Source organism: Schistocerca piceifrons, chromosome 3 (genome assembly GCF_021461385.2).
Source record: "Schistocerca piceifrons isolate TAMUIC-IGC-003096 chromosome 3, iqSchPice1.1, whole genome shotgun sequence".
In the NCBI taxonomy this organism is placed as follows: domain Eukaryota; kingdom Metazoa; phylum Arthropoda; class Insecta; order Orthoptera; family Acrididae; genus Schistocerca; species Schistocerca piceifrons.
In genome coordinates, this window is record NC_060140.1 from 298,747,054 (window position 1) to 298,761,059 (window position 14,006).

General features: G+C 40.6%; 1 protein-coding gene across 1 annotated transcript in view; it reads right to left on the minus strand.

Moving 5' to 3' along the window:
* Positions 1-14,006, minus strand: part of LOC124789559 (potassium voltage-gated channel subfamily KQT member 5) — a 506,704-nt gene that overhangs the window by 345,985 nt on the left and 146,713 nt on the right. Inside the window, exon 2 of the mRNA XM_047256963.1 lies at positions 5,740-5,868. Coding sequence (XP_047112919.1) covers positions 5,740-5,868 — 129 coding nt within the window. The remainder of the gene's footprint in view (positions 1-5,739; positions 5,869-14,006) is intronic.

The following is a 14,006-nucleotide window of genomic DNA, read 5'->3' on the forward strand; positions in this document are numbered from 1 at the left end:
TTTTGCTTTTGTTGGTGTTCATCTTATGTCCTCCTTTCAAGACACTGTCAATTCCGTTCGGCTACTCTTCCAGGTACTTTGGTGTCCATGACGAAATTACACTGTCGTCGGCAAACCTCAAAGTTTTTATTTCTTCTCCGTGGATTTTAATTCCAGTGCCAGATTTTTCTCTTGTTTCCTTTACTATTTGCTCAATATACAAATTGAATAGCATCAGGGATGCCCCATTCTCAATCAATGCCTCCCTTTCGTGCCCCTCGAATCTTGTAACTGCCGTTTGGGTTCGGTAGAAATTGTAAATAGCCTTTCGCTCCCTCTGTTTTATTCCTGCCACTTTAGAGTTTGAAAGAGAGTATTCCAGTCAACACTGTCAAAAACTTTATCTAAGTCTACAAATGCTATAAACGTAGGTTTGACTTTCCTTAACCTGTCTTCTAACCTAAGTCGTAGGATCAGTATTGCCTCGCGTGTCCCTACTTTTCTACGGAATCCAAACTGATCTTCTACCAGCTTTTCCATTCATCTGTAAAGAATGCGTGTTAGTATTTTGCAAACGTGACTAATTAAACTGATAGTTCAGTAATTTTCACACCTTTCAACACCTGCTTTCTTTTGAATTGGAATTATTATATTTTTCTGGAAGTCTGAGCGTATTTCGTCTGTCTCATGCATCTTGCTCACCAAATGGAACATTTTTGTCATGTCTGGCTCTTCCAAGGCTATCAGTAATTCTATATGATTGTTATCTACTCCCGGGGCCTTGTTTTGACTTAGGTCTTTCAATGCTCTGTCAAACTCTTCACACACTATCATATCTCCCATTTCATCTACGTCCTTTTCCATTTTCATAATTTTGCCTTCAAGTACATGGTCCTTCCACCTTTCTGCTTTCCCTTCTTTGCTTAGGACTGGTTTTCCATCTGAGCTCTTGACATTCACACAGGTGGTTCTCTTTTTCCCTAAGGTTTCTCTAATTTTTCTGTAGGCAGTATTTATCTTACTCCTACTGATATATGTTTCTACATTCTTACATTTGTGCTCTAGCTATCCCTTATGAGCCATTTTGCACTTCCTGTCGATCTCATTTTTAGACGTTTTTATTCCCTTTCCCCTGCTTCATTTACTGCATTCTTATATTTTCTCCTTTCATCAATTCAATTCAGTATACCTTATGTTAGCCAAGGATTTCTACTAGCCCTCGTCTTTTTACCTACTTGATCCTCTGCTGCCCTCACTATTTCATCTCTCAAAGCTACCCATTATTCTCCTATTGTATTTCTTTCGCCTGTTCTTGTCAACTTTCCCTAATACTTTCTCTGAAACTGGTTCTTTCAGTTTATCCAGGTCCTATCTCCTTAACTTCCTACCTTTTCGCAGTTTTCAGTTTTAACCTGCAGCTCAAAACAAATAAATTGTGGTCAGAGTCCACATCTGCCCCTGTAAATGTCTTACAATTTAAAACCTGGTTCCTAAATCTTTGTCTTACCATTATATAATCTATCTGAAACGTTCCAGTGTCCCCAGGCCTCTTCCACGTGTACAACGTTCTTTCATGATTCTTGAACCAAGTGTTAGTTATGATTAAATTATGCTCTGTACAAAATTCCTTACCCCCATTCCATATTCACCTACTACGTTTCCTTCTCTTCCTTTTCCCTATCGAATCCAAGTCACCCATTACTATTTAATTTTCGTCTCCCTTCACTATCTGAATGATTTCTTTTATTTTATCGCAAATTTCTTCAATTTCTTCGTCATCTGCAGAGCTAGTGGGCATAAAAAGTTGTAATACTGTAGTAGGCGTGGGCTTCGTGTCTATCTTGGCCACAATAACGCATTCACTACGATGTTCATAGTAGCTTATTCGCGTTCGTATTTTTTTATTCATTGTTAAACTTACTCCTGCATTACCCACATTTGATTTTGTATTTATAGCCCTGTGTTCATCTGACGAGAAGTCTTGTTACTCCTGTCAACGAACTTCACTAATACCCGATATGTATAACTTTCCTTTTTAAATTGTCTAACCTACCTGCTCGTCTACCATCTGCATTTATGTTGAAGCAAGCATTTCTCGCGGTGTTTCCATATTTTTGTCCAATCCCTGTATAAATATTAGGTGCAACTGAGGATGGAGATGCTAGTAGCGAACTTGATCATGAGAAAATAAAAATGAATTTAAAACTGTATTTTAAGTCATAGGCAAATTTATTCGTAATCTCAACTTATCATACGACTACGTTCCAATTATGAAAAGTTTAAGTATATATAGGACTAACAATATTACCTACTCCACTAAAATATAAATTTGAAGATGCTACTGTCCATCACTACTTCCATCACCGGAAACAACGATATGCACTGTACAAAAGTGTGGGCACTTACTTTAGGGTCACCATTTCCACTGGACACGTGCCAAATACGCTGAAGTGGCAAAGGTCATAGGATACCTCCTAATATCGATTTGGACTTCCTTTTGCCCAGCATAGTGCACCAACTAGACGTTGCATGGTCTTCGTAAGTCGCTGGAAGTCCCCTAAGAAATAGTGAGGCATGCTCCGTCTATAGCTGTCCATAGTTGCGAAAGTTTTGCCGGTGTAGGATTTTGTGGACGAACTTACCTGTCGATTATGTGCCATAAATGTTCGATGGGATTCATGCTGGGAGATATAGGTGGCCGAATCATTCGCTCGAATTGTCCAGAATATTCTTCAAACCAATCACGAACATCTGTGGCCCTCTGACACGACACATTGTCATCCATAAAGATTCCGTCTTTGTTCGGGAACACAAAGTCCATGGATGGTTGCAAATGGTCTCTAAGTGGCCGTACATAACCGTTACCTATCAATGATCGGTTCAGTTTGATCAGAGGGCCCAGTCCATTCTACGTGAACACAGCCCACACCATTATGAAGCCACCACCATTTGCACGCTGCCTTCTTGACGACTTGGGTCCATGGCTTCGTGGAATCTGCGCCACACTTGAACCCTACCATCAGCTCTTACTGACTGAAATCGGGACTCATCCGACCAGGCCACGGTTTCGAGTCGTCTGGGGTCCAACCGACATGGTCACGAGTCCAGGAGATGCACTGCAAGCGATGTCGTGCTGTTAGTCAAGGCACTTGCGTCGGTCGTCTGCTGCCATAACCCATTAACGCCAAATTTCGACGCACTGTCCGAACGGATACGTCCGTCGTAAGTCCCCAGTCCATTTCTACGCTTATTTAAAGCAGTGTTGTTTGTCTGTTATCTCTGACTATTCTACGCAAACGCCGCTGCTCTCGGTCCTTAAGTGGGCAACTGCGTTGTCCGCGGTGAGATGTAGTGCCTGACGTTTGGTATTCTCGACACAATATTGACGCTGTGAATCTCCGAATATTGAATTCCCTAACGATTTCTGAAATGGAATTTCCCACGCAACTAGCTCCAACTACCATGTCACGTTCAAAGTCCGTTAATTCCCGTCGTGCGGCCATAATCATGTCAGAATCTTTTTCACATGAATCACATGAGTAGAAATGATAGCTCCGCCAATGCACTGCCCTTTTATAACTTGTGTACGCGATACTACCGCCGTCTGTATATGTGCAAGTCGCTATCCCATGACTTTTGTCACCTCAGTGTGTAGTTGCTCCTGTGATTATGGGAATCCCAAGAATCGTCCAGGTAAACCAGAGGGCTGTGGTTCTCAGTATGCATTGACTGTACAGTCCGCAACAGTGTAGCTTTCGAGGCGGCATTAGTCCTTTATTCCTCAACAAAGTTGCGTCCATCGCCAAATTTTGTAAACCCAAAAGCGATGACCTACAGAGGACAAAGAACGAACATTTAGAAGCCCTCATACCCAACTTATTAGTCAGTGGTATGGCAAACTGACGTCAGGTACAGTCCTATATTAGATTAGGCCTAACCATAGGCAGCACATATGCTGACGTTTCTTGCTTCTTAATTGTGACAGACTCGTCAACGAATTATTTATATACAAGGACACCATCACATCTCCAGTAACATTTATTTGTTGTTCCTGTTTCGCTTAAGCATCACGCAAATATTATTTTTGGATAAGACAATGTCCTTTTTTGTTGAGATATGGAATTTATCTACTCGGTACACTGCCTGTGGTATCTTGGTAGTTGGATATCAGCGTTCTCCTCACGTAATATCAAGGGTAATTTCAAAAAAGTTTGAAACAAAGAATATAGTCAATTTATTGATATCTCTTGTGATAGTGACTAACATATTTACCGAAATTTATTCTCGAATGCATATGTTTCCAAAGGAATCCTTTTAGACACTTACTAACGATTTCACTCGTATGTTCAATTGGTTGGTTGCACAACACAACACAGCAGTTGCACTTCCGCATTGTGTTTATAACAAGAATAATGACGTTTGATATCACGGAAAGTCTTTTTGACAACCTGAACAACGAAATACAAGCGTTACGTGTGAACCATGTATGTGACGATCTGTTATGCTAAAAAGCTTTGGAGATCAACCGACTTGGAAATGTATATCGGTGGGTTTTATCATCTTTTTTCATTACGGATAACCTTCACTTTATTGTAGAAGCTAGAGCAGGCTGACAATAGGCTAAAAGTTTCGTAGCTGTATTATAACGCTATAAGAATAAAATAATGGAACATTAATAAGTAAAGACACATTACCGATGTACAGAAAGAGCTAGAATTATTACAAGAGCAAGCAGCAAAAACAGGATTAGAAATTTCATTTGAAAAAACAAAATTTATGATGCACCTTCTGATCTCAAAATTGGTAATAACTACATCTCTCCAGTAAAAGAATTTAAATATTTAGGTGAATAGATTGCAGAAAATTGTAATGAAAAGAAATCTGTCAGATCAAGAATTCAGAAAATGGAGACGGCGCTTCAGTTAACAAAAAACGTTTACAATAAAAAGAGTCTCTATTTGAACTGCAAAATACGACACAACACAACAGTAATTAAACCCAAAGCTCTCTACACATCTGAGACACTAAATCTTCAACACAGAACACTAAAAGGGGAATTAGAAATGAAAGAACGTAAAATAATCAGGAAAATCCTAGGACCAAGCATTAAAGATGGTGTGCATTATCCAAAACCCAATGCAGGCCCACGACAAGAATCCAATTCATGGAGCATTTAGAAGGAATGGACTCAAACAGGTTAATGCACAAAACCCATACATTTTTGAAGAACAGAACTACAAGACCGACCTGTGCAAACAGACGGAAAAACACCTGAGAGAATTAGGGTTTCCAAATGTACATGATAGAAATGAAATCAGAAAAATCACAAACACACGAAGTTTTGAGGAAGAAGAGAGAAAAACTAACCGACATACGTGGTCTGAACAACGAAAACTAGCCCATTCGTTGCGTTTGAAGGAATACTAGGCGAAAAGGAAGGCCAAAAAATGTTGATTAAGGGTGGTCCTAAGTGATCCATCCGTGAAGAAGAAGAAGAAGAAAGACACAGTTGCATTATAGAGAGACAGAACGTATTAAAGATAGCACCACCATTTCGCTTGAATTAAAGAGACTACAGGAAACCAAATGTTCCAGAAAAGTATGCAAGGAAGTTAGCCGAGTAGTTACATGGAGACTAAACCCCTTGCTGCAAACAGAAAAAATCATCAAGTTTCCGCCAGTCTAGGATAATGTATTAGAGTTGTTTTGATTTTTCTTGCTAAATGGTACTATGTTGCAGTTCTGCTATTGGTTACTCACCACACCCCACCAGAGGGCGTCTGCGAAGTTGGAGAAGCTCGTAGGATTGGCGTCCTTCTCGGCGAGGTACACGAGGAACGAAGCGAATATTAGACCCAGGAAACCGATGTAGAGAGTCGTTATCAGCTCCTGGAACAGAGATAGGCACTCATCAAGATCGGTGTGGCAATTGCTGTAACTTTTCATGAAACTTGAAATATTACACTGAAGCAACGGAAATTATGTCCTGTCATCTCCTCATTAAACATGTGCTTACATTCTTATTTCTTTATATATAACAAGTAACTTATTATCACAGCAACAAAAAATTAATGAGACAGAAATCGGTGATACGTAGTGTTGGTATTATTGTTATTATTATTGGTTTGCGCAAAAGTTCGAAGCGTTTTTCCATAAGTTTAATAAACGCAGCAGGTACACATAACAGTAATTTTAGTCGTAAACAATATACTCTCCTCCACTGTTTACAACCGTGTGACAAGGCTCGAGCAACTATTAGAGTACGCGGCTGTAGAAATCATGTGGTTTTGAGCAGAACAACTCGTCGAGCCACGTTCGGAGCGCATTTTCATCTGGGAAGGAAGTTCCTTGAAAGGTGTTTGATAGGGAGCGGAAGAGGCGAAAATTTGAAGTTTTGTCATTCTAGCAAAATGCTGGCGGGCGTTATCGTGGAGTAGCATCGGTTCACGCTGGGCGTTGTTCTTGGACTGTCTCTGAAAGACGTCTCAGTTGTTGACAATAAATGTCAGCAGTTCAGAATTCTTCAAATGGCTCTGAGCACTATGGGACTTAACATCTGAGGTCATCAGTCCCCTAGAACTTAGAACTACTTAAACCTAACTAACCTAAGGACATGACACACATCAATGCCCGAGGCAGGATTCGAACCTGCGACCGTAGCAGCAGCGCGGTTCCGGACTGAAGTGCTTAGAACCGCTCGACCACAGCGGCCGGCCTCAATGTCAGCAGTGATGGTTACACCTCGGGGAAGCAATTCGTAGTACACCACACCGCCGCCTTTGCACCGGATGCATGTTGTTGTTGTTGTGGTCTTCAGTCCTGAGACTGGTTTGATGCAGCTCTCCATACTACTCTATCCTGTGCAAGCTTCTTCATCTCCCAGTACCTACTGCAACCTACATCCTTCTGAATCTGCTTAGTGTATTGATCTCTTGGTCTCCCTCTACGATTTTTACCCTCCACGCTGCCCTCCAATGCTAAATTTGTGATCCCTTGATGCCTCAAAACATGTCCTACCAACCGATCCCTTCTTCTAGTCAAGTTGTGCCACAAACTTCTCTTTTCCCTAATCCTATTCAATACCTCCTCATTAGTTACGTGATCTACCCACCTTATCTTCAGCATCCTTCTGTAGCACCACATTTCGAAAGCTTCTATTCTCTTCATGTCCAAACTGGTTATCGTCCATGTTTCACTTCCATACATGCCTACACTCCATACAAATTCTTTCAGAAACGACTTCCTGACACTTAAATCTATACTCGATGTAAACAAATTTCTCTTCTTCAGAAACGATTTCCTTGCCATTGCCAGTCTACATTTTATATCCTCTCTACTTCGACCATCATCAGTTATTTTACTCCCAAAATAGCAAAACTCCTTTACTACTTTAAGTGTCTCATTTCCTAATCTAATCCCCTCAGCATCACCCGATTTAATGTGACTACATTCCATTATCCTATTTTTGCTGTTGTTGATGTTCATCTTATATCCTCCTTTCAAGACACTGTCCATTCCGTTCAACTGCTCTTCCAAGTCCTTTGCTGTCTCTGACAGAATTACAATGTCATCGGCGAACCTCAAAGTATTTACTTCTTCTCCATGAATTTTAATACCTACTCCGAATTTTTCTTTTGTTTCCTTTACTGCTTGCTCAATATACAGATTGAATAACATCGGGGAGAGGCTACAACCCTGTCTCACTCCTTTCCCAACCACTGCTTCCCTTTCATGCCCCTTGACTCTTATAACTGCCATCTGGTTTCTGTACAAATTGTAAATAGCCTTTCGCTCCCTGTATTTTACCCCTGCCACCTTCACATTTAGAAAGAGAGTATTCCAGTTAACGTTGTCAAAAGCTTTCTCTAAGTCTACAAATGCTAGAAACGTAGGTTTGCCTTTTCTTAATCTTTCTTCTAAGATAAGTCGTAAGGTTAGTATTGCCTCACGTGTTCCAACATTTCTACGGAATCCAAACTGATCTTCCCCGAGGTCCGCTTCTACCAGTTTTTCCATTCGTCTGTAAATAATTCGCGTTAGTATTTTGCAGCTGTGACTTATTAAACTGATAGTTCGGTAATTTTCACATCTGTCAACACCTGCTTTCTTTGGGATTGGAATTATTATATTCTTCTTGAAGTCTGTGGGTATTTCGCCTGTCTCATACATCTTGCTCACCAGATGTTAGAGATTTGTCATGACTGGCTCTCTCAAGGCCATCAGTAGTTCTAATGGAATATTGTCTACTCCCTGGGCCTTGTTTCGACTCAGGTCTTTCAGTGCTCTGTCAAACTCTGCATCATACCGGATGCATAACATTCTCTTTTATGGCTGCGTACCTGTCTCCGTACGGGGAGTTGCTGCTTTGCTTGGGCTCAGCTATTCCTTTATTTTACTCATATTAGCATAAAGACGCCATTTATAGTTATCAGTAACGATACAGGGTAGGAGTGGTCAATGTTGTTCACGAAACAATTGATGAGGAACAAGTGGAGATGCACCCATGGACATCCGCAAATTTTTGTAATTTTGGCCTACCGCATGCGTTACCCAAACGCCTGATTTTTGAATTTTCCCCATTGCAAGCAAATCTCGAACAGTGTTGAAATGATCACAGTTCATCACTTCCGCCAGTTCTCGAGTAAACTGACGTGGATCATTGTGGATTAATGCGTTTAAACGATCTTCATCAAACCCCGAAGGTCTTCCTGGACGTTGAGAGACACTAATACCAAAACGATCCTCCTTAAAACTAGGAAATTACTTTCTTGCTGTGCTCTGTACAGTGACATTATCACCACACACGACGAAAACGTTTCTGACTACCGCCGCAGCTGTCACCTCTCCATTGAACTCAAACAGAGGACTAAATTTGAAAAGTTCCGATTTATCCACTTGCCACTCCATTTTATAGCATCCACAGCTCCATCTTCTATCTCAAAATGACAACATGTATACTCAAACAGCAACAGTGAACTACAAATAAAGAATGACAGTTGATAAATAAACCCGCGGCAACCGTAATACCAAAATACAAAACAAAAACGCTATGAACTGATCCACCAATCTAATATTTACGTATGGAGTCTTCTGGATCACACAATGCTTATACATTCGTTATCCCGACGTTCATTCTGTCTCCATGGGCTGTTTGTCCTTCATCTGCCCACTTCGTTCCTGGTCTCTTTGGAACCTCATTCTCTGGCTGTACTACGCAACAGTTTACCATTTGACTGAACAGAGTCGTGTCTTCTACTTCCACATCTTCTATCAGGGATTTATCGTGGTCCTTTTTAACTTGTTTGATCCAAAGCGTATTATTTAATTTCCCTATACATTTCACAATATTGTTTGTAAGCCTCAGGCTGGGAGTTTTTAAATACACCCATAAAATTTTAATCTTCTGTCTCTAATATCTGTTGCCAGATTAAATATTGCTCTCTCTCTCTCTCTTCTTTTTTTTTTTTTGGTGGGTGTTCAGTCTGTATCCGACTTCGCTTTCTCCGAGTCAAGAATTCTCCTCAGGGTACCTTCCATATCGCCTTTTCTGTTGAGAACTCGAGAACTGACGTTTCGATCGTGTACAGAGCTTCATATTTGATGACAGCCTATTCAGCGCCTTCTTTGAAGACTTCTGTATTTTATGCTCCTGCGAGTCCGCGTGCACTGTGAAATCATTTCCGAATGTTAAACGATAGAGCATAGTGTTATATGTTGTTCAGTCACATTGAATAGGCTTCCAGAGATTTTTAACTATTTTTCCAATTTCTTAGTGACTTTACCTAGGATGAAATCGAAGATGAGTAGCGACAGTTGTTCTCCTTATACGATAGTTGGAATATGAATAGTGGCAACTATTTTTTTATAGCTCGTACAAAATGGATAGGTATTTCAAAGTTTTACTGACCTTCAAAGTAGTCACCAGCATAGTGTATAACCCGTTGCCAGCGATGTGGAAGTCGTAGGATACTCTTAGCAGTGCTTATTGTGTTGACAGTTCGAGCGGCGCGGTCTATTGCACGTCGTATTTGTAGCAGTTCTGAAGCGAATGCCGTGGAGTGTTTGCTTCAGTTTAAAAATCGAGTTCAACTCACAAGGGCTTAAGTCATGGGAGTGCAGTAGATGGTATAGCACTTAGTAGCCTCATCAGTCAAACAAATCAATAACAGCTTGCACTGTACGTGCTTGAGCATTGTCCTCCAAGATGATGGTCAGGTCACGCATAAAGTGTCATCACTTCTGTCTCTAACTAAGCTGGTCGTAGGTTGTGTTCCAAAAATGAACAGCATAGAGGCGGAAGTGATGACACTTTCTGCAGGACCTGACCATCAATTTGCAGGACAATGCTCAAGCACGTACAGTGCAAGCTGTTACTGATTTGTTTGACTGATGGGGCTGCAAAGTGCTATACCACCTCCTGCACTGCCCTGACTTAAGCCCTCGTGAGTTGAACTCGATTTTTAAACCGAAGCAAACACTTCACGGCATTCGCTTCACAACTGCTACAAATTCTTCGGGCAATAGACCGCGCCGCTGGAACTGTCAACACAACTGGCACTGCTAAGAGTACCCTTCGACTTCCACATCGCTGGCAACGGGTTATACACCATGCTGGTGACTACTTTGAAATACGTATCTATTTTGTAAAAGCTGTAAATAAATAGTTACCACTATTAAAGTTCCAACCCTAGTATATACATTGAACAGCAAACTGTATGCCGGTGACATTCGTTACAGGGCACTTGTGTTGTCAACAACCATTCGATATCGATTGTGGGATGGAGGGTTCCTCTAGACTCATCCATGCATTACAGTTTTCAGCTATACTCACCAATGATGCTTCAGGATTTTTTCTAAAATCATTCAGCCAGCTGCCATTAGGTCGTAAGCTCCGCCTTTTCTTGTATCTAGCAATCCAGCAGACAACTTTTTTTAATGCATCTGCCATACTTTCGCCCAGTACTTATCACACCCACTTCCACTTCATTTTCATTGCAACTGCGTCTTCCACTACATTATGTTTCTCGAGCCATTTGTTTCTCTTCTTGCCTGTCCTAGCTACTCTCAACATGCCTCTCCCTATACTGCACTGTTAAACTATGGATGTTTGGATGGTTTTTCTTATTAAATGTCTCTGTCTCAATGCTGTAAGTCAAAGCTGACAATGCGCACTGATTCTGTGTGCTTGATGATAATCTGAGAGAAAATGTTGCACATTACGGAGCAGCGGTTGATACATCTGTAGTTTCTCAAGTTCGGTCTATCTTTCTTTTTTGCCAAGTCAAAAAATTACAATATTGCTCCACTCACTTTTTGTGCATTTCAATGCCTGTGCATTTTTAAAAATCTGGCATTACGTATAGTTCCATCTACCCAATATGTGTTTCTGTTTTGTTCCCTTTATGTTCTTTGCTTTTCAGTTGCGTCACGTCCAAAACTTCCATTGTCTCTTCTCACATCGTCTCGAAGACCATCACTAATAGTTTTGTGTAATCAATGTACTATACCATATTTCTGTTATCGTTGGTTAATGTAATCTGCTATATCAGCCTTGTCTGCAGTAAATCCTCACAATGTAAATTTCCAACTTCCTGCTAGATGTTGGTGTTTGTTCTTAGCTATGTGTGTGTACCACCGAACCCGTCACTGCTTCGCGATTGCTAATTTTGCATGGGTATTGGATTTACATCCTAAACTCCTTAACCCCCCCCCCCCCCTGCCTAACTGTGCATCCCCTTCTTTCCCTCCCTTTGATTATCTTCTCCTCCTTCCACTCCTCTCTCTGTGCTTCATCTCCTTTCCTCCTCTCTCTCTCTCTCTCTCTCTCTGCCCATTTCCTACCTCCCCCTCCCCATCGCTGTCGCTGTCATTCACCTCTTCCCCTTCTCTCTTATCCTGAGCCTTGTTTATTGTTACTGCGAACGAAAGATCGATTGGGAAGTGAAGTCGTTTAAAATGTATGGATAAATTGGTTGGATCATTGGTATACAGGCTTGAGAGAGACCTGCCCGCTGCAACATTTATGAGGATGTAGCTTCAATGACAATATTTCGTATGGCTTTAATATGCGAATGGGTATGATTACAAAGTTTAGGATAATTCAGATTCCATAGTAGTACTGTAATCATAAGTCAGTAAGCCCCATATAGACTTTATTGTCCGTAAACCCGACAGCAAGGAAGAAACAAAATAGGACGTTGTTGTGTATACAATTTTTGTTTAAAATTATATACTGGGAAAAAGAAAATGTATATGGAAGAAACGATTTGTCTAACGTTATAAATGCTCTACTATAGAAGTTAAAAATAGAGTACGAGAAAGAAAATGGAAGCGCACATTTTCACAGCACAGCACACGACAACAAAGCACGGCATTTTCTTTTTCGCAGTCGGGTTTAACAGAAAGCCTCTACTTTATGCTTTAAAATACTGAGCTAGTCGGTGACAGAGGCAATCCATAACGTACGTATGTACAGGAGTGCGGATTTATTCTTGCGTTATAAAAGGATTTCCATTATAATTTCTCCATTTATTTACTTGTCGCCTTGATGCGATCACGATAATCCGCGACTAAACTTAAAATATGTAGGTTTACTCGTGTTGCACGATAATTTCTACTAGCCCTCGCCCCTTAACCTACCTGACCCCCGCTGCCTTCAATATTTCACCTCTCAAAGCTACCCATTCTTATACTGTATTCTAAATTCCTACCTTTTCGCAGTTTCTTCAGTGTTAACGCACACTTCATAGGTAACGCAAGAGATACTGAATTTAATTGATGAATGGAAAAGATATAAAAATGCAATACATTAAGCAGCCGAAAGGGAATACAAACTTCTAAAAAATTACATTGACGAGAAGTGTAAAATGGCTTAACAGGAATGGCTAGAGGACAAGTGTAAGGATTAAGAAGTACATGTCACTAGGTGAAAGATAGATGCCGCCTACAGGAAAATTAAAGATACCTTTGCAGAAAAGAGAACCACCTGTATGAATATCAAGAGCGACGATGGAAAACCAGTCATAAGCAAAAAATGTGGAAGAGGAATATAGAGGATCTATACAAGGGAGGTGTACTTGAGGGGAATGTTATGGTAATAGAAGGAAACGTAGATGACGCTGAGATGGGAGATATGATACTGCGTGAAGATTTTGACAGAGCATTGAAAGAATTAAGTCGAAACAAGGCCCTGGAGTAGACAATATTCCGTTAGAACTACTGATAGCCTTGGGAGAGCCATCAATCAAAACTCTTCCATCTGGTGAGCAAAATGTATGACACATGCGAAATATCCTCAGAGTTCAAGAAGAATGTGATAATTCCAATTCCAAAGAAAGCACGTACTGACAGTGGTGAAAATTCCCAAACTCTCAGTTTAATAAGTCATGATTGTAAAATACTAACACGAATTCCTTACAGAAGAATGAGAAAACTGGTAGAAGCCGACCTCAGGAACGACGAATTTGGATTCCGGAGAAATGTGGGAACACCCGAGGCAATACTGACCCTCCAACTTCTCATTGAAGATAGGTTAAGAAGAAGCAAACTTATGTTTCTAGCCATTGTAGACTTAGAAAGGTTATGACAATATTGACTGGCATACTCTGTCAAATTCCAACGATGGCGGGGGTAGAAGACAGTGAGCGAAAGGCTATTTACAATTTGTACAGAAACCAGATGGCAGTTATAAGAGTTGAAGGGCATGAATGGGAAGCAGTGGTTTAGAAGGGAGTGAGACAGAGCTGTAGCCTACCCCCGATGTTATTCAATCTCTGCATTGAGCAAGCAGTAAATGAAACAAAAGAAAAAATTGACGTAGGAATAAAAAGTTCAGGAACAAGAAATAAAAACTTTGAGGTTCACCGATGAGTTTGTAATTCTGTCAGAGACAGTAAAGGACTTGGAAGAGCAGTTGGGAGGAATGGACAGCGTCTTGTAAGGAGGATAGAAGATGAACATCAACAAAAGCGAAACAAGGATAATGGATTGTAGTCAAATCAGATGATATTGAAGAATCAGAGTAGGAA